The following is a 9,813-nucleotide window of genomic DNA, read 5'->3' on the forward strand; positions in this document are numbered from 1 at the left end:
TCCACTCTAACCAGCTGTTCATTATTGATCTTAATTTTAATATTGAGAGATTTTATTTTAAGTATTTGATTTTTTGTATAGCAGAATATCTCTCTCTCTCTTCAGTCTTTCTCGGTCCACTGTTGGACATAGGCCTCTCCTAAGGCACGCCAAAATAAAATAAATATATAAATTATCAATATAACTCTAGAGACCAATTCTTTTTGATGACTCATCTACATTCCTTTAATTAACCCACTTATAATCCTACTTCCTACTTAATATTATAAATGCGAAATTTTGTAAGGATGTGTGTGTGTTTGTTGCTCTTTCACGCAAAAACAACTCAACCGATTGCAATGAAATTTGGTACGTAGACTGCTGGAAAACTTGAATAACATATAGGCCACTTTTTATCCCGATATTCCTACGGGATACGGAATTACACGGGTGAAACGGCGGCGTGCAGCTAGTTACCCATAATTAATTTCAGTGATCAAGTTAATCTCCTGATAAGTAATGGACGAGGAGCTAGACCCCTCAGAACTGGGCACGCAGACATACTGGAAACAAGCGTACACGAAAGAATTGACCAACTTCAACGAACATGGCGACCCTGGTGATGTGTGGTTCGGCGAGGACAGCGCTATGCGGGTGATCAGATGGGTGTGCAGCTGTGGTGTTGGTGTGGACGACAGGATTATTGACTTGGGTAATTTTGAGTCATGTCAGGCCTGTGTCACTCCGCGTGTAGGTATTAAAAACGTACCTACAGGCGCCGGCCACGGCGAAAGGGCCAATCTAGTAGGCTGCCGCAAGCCTACGACACACGCGAAGTGACAAACAAAAAAGAAAAAGACGACACGCGCGCGCTATTTGTTCGACTACGTTCAACTTTCTCGACATTTTTTTGCAAGATGGACACACAAAGAAAAGCAAAAAAATACTGTGCAGTCACAGAATACTAACTAGTAACTAGCGTTAGTAGTTTCTCGAAGCACTCGAAGTAAGCAACCCTAGTCCGCGGCTCTTTCAATACGTATAACCACGACTAACTTATTATGAACCGTAGTACAGTGAATTAAGGCCCATAATTCGTCAAAAAAATTTAGAAGGTATCTAAATGACCACATGCTCGACTGGAACGCGAGCTAAATTAAATCATATTGTCTATCGGATTGAGTACATATTACTTTGAAGACTGTTGTGAAGTAAAGCTTCTGTAACGCTAGTTACTAGTTAGTATTCTGTGGTCATGTATTTTGTCGTTAACTGACTTTGTAAAAGGAAGAGGCTCTCCAAATGTATTTTTTTCGGTTATAATGTTTCTTTTATTATTTGCAAATTAATATCTCCTGTGTGGTTGTGTTAAAATTTAGGTCCAAGCTTCTGACAATTTGAGGGCAGTGTAGTTTTTTGTTTAAAATAATTATTTTTGTTGTTGTGTTAGCCTCTCTTAAAATATAAAGCGTTTTCAAAGTATCTATAATCATTCTTATCACTCGAAAGATGATAGAAGATAGAAGGTACAAAAGCACATTGATTGTCAGATAGGATTAGAAGCTGTCTATGATTTAACTGAAGCAATGCTTGACTGTAAGCCTACACATAATCCAGCATAATCAATTGAATTTAATCTATACTAATATCATAAAGCTGAAGAGTTTATTTGTTTGTTTGAATGCACTAATCTCAGGAAATACTGGTCCAATTTTGATAAATTATTTCAGTGTTAGATAGCTCATTTATTGATAGTCTAATATATCAGATTTTCATTAGAATCAGATTTGTTTTATTTGTTTTATTATTATGTTGTGTGTGTGTTACTATGAATGTTTTTCTTTCTTTTTTTTTCTCTCTCTCTCTCTCTTTCTATTTATTTAAGACGTGCTAATAGCCCTGCAGGTTGATTCATTGAACAATTTGAATGCAAAGAGTAGTACTATTCCTACTATATAATATTATATACTTCCTACTATCCTACTTATATTATAAATGCGAAAGTTTGTAAGGATGTGATGTGTGTTTGTTGCTCTTTCACGCAAAGACTACTGAACCGATTTCAATGAATTTCGGTACGTAGCTAGCTGGACAACTGGAATAACATATAGGCAACTTTTTATCCTGATATTCCTACGGGATATGGACTTTTGCGGGTGAAACCGCGGGGCGCAGCTGGTATGATATAATCTCGTTTCTTACAGGCTGTGGTAATGGTTATACATTGTCTGAATTAGCGAGGGAAGGATTCACAAATCTCCTAGGAGTGGATTATTGTACGGAGGCTATTGAGTTAGCCGAGAAAGTGTCAAAGAGCGAGTTCCCGTTCATTAGTTTTAAGGTGAGTTTATTATTGTTTGACCATCTCCTTCGTACAGTGGTCAACGCGTGAGCGTAGAACCGAGGGGTCCTGGGTTCAATTCCCGGTGGGGACGCACAAAGAAAAAGTCTCGGTCTGGCGGGACACAGAAGGCTGATCACCTACTTGTCCATAAAGAAAATCGATCAGTGATACAGATGTATATCATCTGCCCCATACCTCACTTGGGGACACGGGACTTTACTTTTTTATTATTGCTTAATAGTTATGAAAAATATAACTATTGTTAAATGCAAGTCCTGGCTTAATATTTTTTGTTGTGTTAATGTAATTAGCTGTCATTTTTTCATGACAAAACGTTTTAGATTTCGAATCTTATAAAACATCGCCTTGCTTTGAAACGGTGCGCATTCGTACGGATTGTTCCTACGTTGTTTATTCAATGTTCTACCCAACTACCCTCAATTTGTTATTAGTACTACTTCTACTATATAATGTTATATACTTCCTACAATCCTACTAATATTATAAATGCGAAAGTTTGTAAGGATGTGATGTATGTTTGTTGCTATTTCACGCATAAACTACTGAACCGATTGCAATGAAATTTGTTACGTAGACAGCTGGACAACTGGAATAACACATTAGCAACTTTTTATCCCGATATTATAATTACCTAACTAACCTGACCTGACTAACCTAACCTAACCTCCATTTTTTTCCAGGTGTTCGATATCATTAATGACAATGTAGAGAACCTAGGTCCCAAATTTAGTCTAGTCCACGACAAAGGGACATACGACGCAATTAGTTTGAGTCCACAATGTGCTAAAGAGAATAGACTGAAATATGCGGATCAGGTTTCAGCCATGTTGAAGGACAACGGTGTGTGGTGTATCTTACAATTGAAATATATTTTATTTCTCCATCGAAGAGGTCACTGACGACCTCACCAGAGTCTAAAATGGGACCAATGACAATTCGTCATCAGCCCTTATGTGTTCCCACTGCTGCGACACAGGCCTCCTGTGAGGGTTCGGGTAATCCACCACGCTGGCCAAGTGCGGGTTGGCAGATGTCACATGTCGTCGAACTTTTTGATTCTCGGACATGCCGGTTTCCTCACGATGTTTTCCTTCGCCGTTTTAAACAGTGGTGATGTTATCTACATGCGCAGATAAATTGAAAAATCTATTTATTTCCTGCACGCTCGCCCGGTCTCGAACCCCGACTTATCGATTTTGAAGTCCGAGGTTCTCACCACTGACCAATGACAATAATTTCTTTTAACTTTATAAACTTAAAAGTTTATTTTAAACAAGATTTAAAAATCTAGTTTAAAAAACATACTCTTGCCGTTTTCTATAACCAGCTTTAGTCGCATAGTATGTTATAGTAATTTGTTTTTTCGTATATTAATTTATATCATATGTAATCAAAGTCATCATATGTAATTCTTTCAGTGTTAGATAGCCCATTTATTGAGGAAGGCTTGTAGGCTGAATATGTACCACGGGCGAAGCAGGGGCGGACCGCTAGTTTGTATATATACATACTATGTATGTTAAGATGTTATGTAAGAACGGTTCTTATTGAGAGAAAAACGATCCATTGATGAAGCCAGGGCGGATTGCTAGTTTATAATAATTTTTTTATTTCTTTCAGGTTTATTCGTAATAACGTCTTGTAACTGGACGGAAGCAGAGTTGATAAGACATTTTTCAGAAAAAATGAAGTTGAAGTGTGTCATACCGACGCCGCAGTTCAAATTTGGCGGGAAAGTTGGCAGCGTTGTGTCGTCTGTGGTGTTTGTTAAAAAATAAAATAATAAATATTTCATTATCTGGATGTTTCATTACATGCATGTGTTAGAACTGATAAATGATTTAAATAGAATTATATTTAATTTTTAGTTTTATAGTATTGACATGCTTTATACATGAGAAATTTTGAAAGAATAGAAATTGTAATCATTGAAATAATGTTTCGTATTGGTTGTGATGGTTCTTAATCATCTCAATAGATGGCGTGGGCACATAAAACCGAAAGCGATTACTTTGGCGGGATCACGGGTGGTCGAGAGGCTAGGCGTTGCTATAAAAAGAATTATGTTAACATTGTTCTAACTGTTAAACGACCAAACGTCTATTAAAGAAAAAATACAGGTACCTAATGGAAACTAAAAAAGAAATCGGTCACCCATCGAATTCATCACCGTGCCAACCGTTGCTTAACCTCGTTTTATTGTTAAAACTGCAGCGGAAATACATAATATGAAGTCAACTGTCCAACTGTTAAATAAAATAACATGAAGTCTGGTGGCAGACAGGCGGACAGCAAATTTTTAATATTATAGGAGTACTAGCTGCGCCCTGCGGTTTCACCCGCGTAAGTCCGTATCCAGTAGGAATATCGGGATAAAAAGTTGCCTATACGTTATTTCAGTTGTCCAGCTGTCTACGTACCAAATTTCATTGCAACCGGTTCAGTCGTTTTTGCGTGAAAGAGCAACAAACACACACACATCCTTACAAACTTTCGCATTCATAATATTACTAGCTATCCGCCCGCGGCTATGCCCGCGTAGTCGCAGGAAACTTAGACCCGGGGCTTTTCTCGCATGTTCCCGTTCCCGTGGGATTTCCGGGATAAAAACTATCCTATGTCCGTCTCCTGGGTCCAAGCTAACTCTGCACAAATTTTCAGCCAAATTGGTTAATCCGTTCTTCAGTTATGAATACTGTAATTAACACCACTTTCTTTTATATATATAGATTATAGTAGGATTATGTTATATGTGTCTACATATTTTTTAATTATTCTATTTCTGATATCGCGATTTATTTTTAAAGGAAATTACAGTAGTCTTTATTTTTCTGCACACATATTTGTATTTTTTTTCAAAATTCTTTATATATTATAATGAACAATGAGCTGAAAAGGTACTAATAACGACCTCTCCTTAAACTTTTTAGAGTATTATACATTTAGAAATTAAAAACTGTTTAACGGATTTTAAACGCGATTTATTCATTATATTATTAGCCCGACGCTTCGAACACTTTACGTCGGGTTAATAATGTAATGAATGATTCGCGTTCAAAATCCGTTAAAAGGTTTGAATTTCTAAATGTATAATACTCGTGTAAAATAAAACGCAAGAAAATACTAGGATTTGATTTGTTAACACTCGTACATAAAGATATTCTTTCTTATAGAATATAGATTAGCAATAAAAGTTTCATGCTGAACGCGCTTCAGATATTCTGCTTCGGAGTGTTAATATAACAGCGTAACAATTTATCGTCAACCAATGATATTAGAGAGGTTATTTTGTACATAAAACGTTGTCCAACGTAAATTTATCTTTTCATTTTTGTTATTTGTACAAAATATTTTCTTTTTTGTTTTATTAAAATTACATCCTAACTATCTAAACAAAGAAAATAATAAAAATGGCAGAAATCATAAAAAATATATTTTATGATAAAAATGTGTTGCCCGCACGCACTGGCGGCTTAGAAAATAAAACACGCACAGCGTGTTTTACGCACAGTAGACGCGATTTATCGCGGATGCCGGCTTCCACACGCTAGGCGTGTAAAGCCGCATCCTTGGTTCCAAGCATTTTTACACACCTGGTGTGTTTCAGCAGCCAACGTGTTGTTAATTTCTAAACATACATTTTTTAATAATCAGTACTTAAACCGTATGCAGTCAATAGACAATCCCCTTTTTTACAATAATCAGACCATATAGATAAGACTGGCTAATATCACAGTTATTATTGTCTAATGTGGCAACAATTGGGCAACCTTCATAAATAATTATCGTTTACGCAAGAAATCGATATTCTATCAGTTATCTACTAAAATTATAAACCTGAAATCCTATCCTACTAATATTATAAATGCGAAAGTTTGTAAGGGTGTGTGTGTGTTTGTTGCTCTTTCACGTAAAAACTGCTGAACCGATTGAAAAGAAATTTGGTACGTAGACAACTGGAATAACATATAGGCCACGTTTTACATATTATTCGATATTCCGATATTCCTACGGGATACGGTTTTAGGCGGGTGAAACCGCGGGGCGCAGCTAGTTATGAATATAAATATTTATTAAATACACATTGATTGTGATAGAATTAGTAGAGATAACATAGGTCATAATAATAAACAAGTCTTGATTAAAACTATTAAATACATACAATCATATTGGTAGATAGTCATAGCAACAGATTATATGATACTATACAATTTATTGACTACAATCAACTTAATTTTCATGCAAAAGAAGTAATAATGTTTCGTATTGGTTGTGATGGTTCTTAATCATCTCAATAAATGGCGCGGGGTGCCCCTTAGGCACATGAAACCGAAAGAGTAGAAGAAATTCGATTACTGTGGCAGGATCACGGGTGGCCGAGAGGCTAGGCGTTGCTACGGTTAGGTAAGAAACGCGGGTTCGTATCTCGCCTCGTGATCGAATTTTTTACATTCTTTCCAAATATCTCAGAATGGAAACTATTCAATCCTGCTGATCCTAATCAGGATAATAAGATAGACTCATGATAATATCGGACTATCACCTATGCTTGATAAGTGTACAAAGTTTAATTGGGTTGAAATCAAGTCTAAAGGAGTCGTTTACATACAAACATATGGGTTTTTTTTATGTCACAGTCGGCAATGAGCTTGTGTGTCGCCTGATGGTAAGCGCTACCACCGCCCATGAACATTTAGAGAGGCATAAGGTCCCTTGCAGACCTTACTCCTCTATAAATGGATTGCCGACTTTTTGGGATGGGATTAAGAAAGGATTGGCGAGAGGAATAAAAGAAAGGACTGGGAAGGGTAAGGAAAAGGATATGGGCCTCCGAACAGGACGCTAATACAAGCGTTTTAATATGAGCTTAAACGTATTTAAATTGAATAAAAAATGGTATTAAAACAATCAAACAACCATAAAATACTTTATTAAAAGTTTTACAAAGTTTATTTATAACTTCTTTACTATACAATGATATTTATAAATTCAATTCATACATTATTTATTAATAAATAAACGTAATATACTGAGAAGAGGGTACTTTAAATTTAATGATAGCGGACTAAAAAGTATAAAAAAATCAATATATATATTTTTATGTGTATAATTAGAGAGACACAAAAAGGCTGACTGGATCTTGATGAAGTTTTAATAAAACATTTAGAAATTAGACATTTTAACGGATTTTAAACGCGATTTATTCATTATATTATTAATCCGAGGATTTAATAAAATATGACTAACATGTCGCATTGCATCGATAATATTACATTAACAGATCAAAAAGAATGAAGTTTTCAAAAGGTTAAAATATTATATAAAAGAAAGAAAGGCGCAAAACAAACTTTGTGAATGAAAACCCGCTTTAATTATATATAAATATATCATATATAAATAACTATATAACCTCTTTATTACATTCAAAGAAACCTTCCACTAAATTAAATTAAGCCATATAACATAATACATACACTTCACCTGAGACGTTCAATAATTTATAATAGTAATATAAACACAAATATCCATGCATTAAATACATAGTTTTTATCTTAATTTCAAAATCGCATCAAAATCTGTTTAACAGTCACAGATGAAAAAATGTTACACATTAAATAACTTGAATAGGCCATCATAACAATAATAATATCAAAGCCCTAATCAAAAATATATTTATAAAATATCTGTATTTTTCGAGACAGTTTATATGTATACAATTTTTTTTTTGTATTTGGAACAAAGAAATATTTAAAAAAATTCCATGGTGAGACAGAAATGGCACTATCATGCTCACTCACTCGCACTTGCGAGTTCATAATACCACCAACAGGGCCACCAACTTATCTTCGAAATGGCGAAAATCTATACTAATACTAGCTGCACCCGGCAAACGCTGTTCTGCCCTACTCTTATCGTTTAGTGGTATGAAAAATAGATGTTAGCCGATTCTCAGACCTACCCAATATGCTTACCAAATTTCAGAGGAATCGGTCAAGCCGTTTCGGAGGAGTATAGAGAATAACATTGTGACTCGAGAATTTTATATATAAGATTATGAAGCTAAAGAGTTTGTTTGTTTGTTTGAACGCACTAATCTCGGGAACCACTGGTCCGATTTGAAAAATTCTTTCAATGTTAGATAGCTCATTTATTGAAGAAAGCTATAGGCTATATATGTACCACGCGCGAAGCCGGGGCGGACCGCTAGTTTTAAAATAAGGAATCATGTCACTTTGTGCTCTGCGTCTTTTACTGCTATCCTTCTAAAAGTTAATCACACTAATATTATAATCGCACTTCACACTAACATTATAAAAGCGAAAGTTTATTTGTTTGGATGTTTGTCCGTCAATCACGCCGAAACTACTGAACGGATTTTGTTGTAATTTGGTATACAGACAGGGTATGAGCCGACATGCGTGATAGGATACTTTAAATACCGATTAAATGCTCCCTTGTGATAAAACAGGAATCTTAATATCCGAGCGAAGCAAGGACGAGCGTCTTATAGGTAATCTAGCTGCACCCGGCAAACGCTGTTCTGCTTTACTCTTATCATTTAGGGGGATGAAAAATAGATGTTGGCCGATTCTCATAGATACCGGATAAGCACAAAAAATTTCATCAAAATCGGTCAAGCCGATTCGGAGGAGTATGGCAACGAAAACTGTGACACGAGAATTTTATATATTAGATATGGCGAAAGCTATTAAAAGTGATGCGTGATGATGTGTATGTGAGGTGATGAGTACATTATTCTAAAGGTTACACTAAAGCATCCGTGGCAATAAACTTCATTTCAGAGAGAAGTCGATGGCACTGTATTGATTATTCATTGCAATATAAATGTTATGACAATTGACGTTTATAGCAATTCCGAAAACATCTTCGTAAACCTTACGCCTATGACAACAATGCACAAAAAAAAACTCTTACAATAAAAATATACAATAAATTCAAAACATCTTAAAAGTAACATGGATGAGAGAGCTCAGTTTCAAAAAACATTTATTAAATTATTCATCTGTGGATTTACAAGCACAGATAAATATCACTAGCCATGCTCTGCTATTGAAACTATGGTAAAAATGTTCAACCACTTTTATAAACAGACCACCATCTTATAATTAAGAAAACAGAAATTTTAAGTCTTTAGAAATATAGTAACAATAGATTTAAAGTCATGATACATGAAACAGACCCATTTTTATGTATAAAACTTTATCGTTTATGATTTAAACTAAAATTATAAAGCAGAATTGTTTTATGTACGTCTGCAGTTTTGTTGTCACATAAAAAGTACTGGACCAATTTCAACTCTCAACATTTGAAAGCTGCATGATCATTGACTGAGATGACACTTATATTAAACACAAAATTTGGAAAATTTGGTGAGGAAACCGGCATGTCCGAGAATCAAAAGTTCGACAACATGGCAGTGGGTACTCGGGCTGATGATGATGATGATG

General features: G+C 35.3%; 1 protein-coding gene across 2 annotated transcripts in view; it reads left to right on the plus strand.

Annotated features, from left to right (window-relative positions):
* Nucleotides 1-4,141, plus strand: part of LOC119838519 (EEF1A lysine methyltransferase 2) — a 6,349-nt gene extending 2,208 nt beyond the window's left edge. Inside the window, exons 2-5 of one of the 2 annotated variants that reach the window (XM_038364492.1) lie at nucleotides 473-691; nucleotides 2,184-2,320; nucleotides 3,025-3,184; nucleotides 3,965-4,141. In XM_038364492.1, coding sequence (XP_038220420.1) covers nucleotides 499-691; nucleotides 2,184-2,320; nucleotides 3,025-3,184; nucleotides 3,965-4,122 — 648 coding nt within the window. In that variant the 5' untranslated portion in view covers nucleotides 473-498 and the 3' untranslated portion in view covers nucleotides 4,123-4,141. Of the gene's footprint in view, nucleotides 1-468; nucleotides 692-2,183; nucleotides 2,321-3,024; nucleotides 3,185-3,964 lie in introns of both variants that reach the window. The other variant, XM_038364493.1, reaches the window with a different exon arrangement.
* The last annotated feature ends 5,672 nt before the right edge of the window (nucleotides 4,142-9,813 follow it).

This window comes from Zerene cesonia, unplaced genomic scaffold, assembly GCF_012273895.1.
Source record: "Zerene cesonia ecotype Mississippi unplaced genomic scaffold, Zerene_cesonia_1.1 Zces_u003, whole genome shotgun sequence".
Lineage (NCBI taxonomy): Eukaryota > Metazoa > Arthropoda > Insecta > Lepidoptera > Pieridae > Zerene > Zerene cesonia.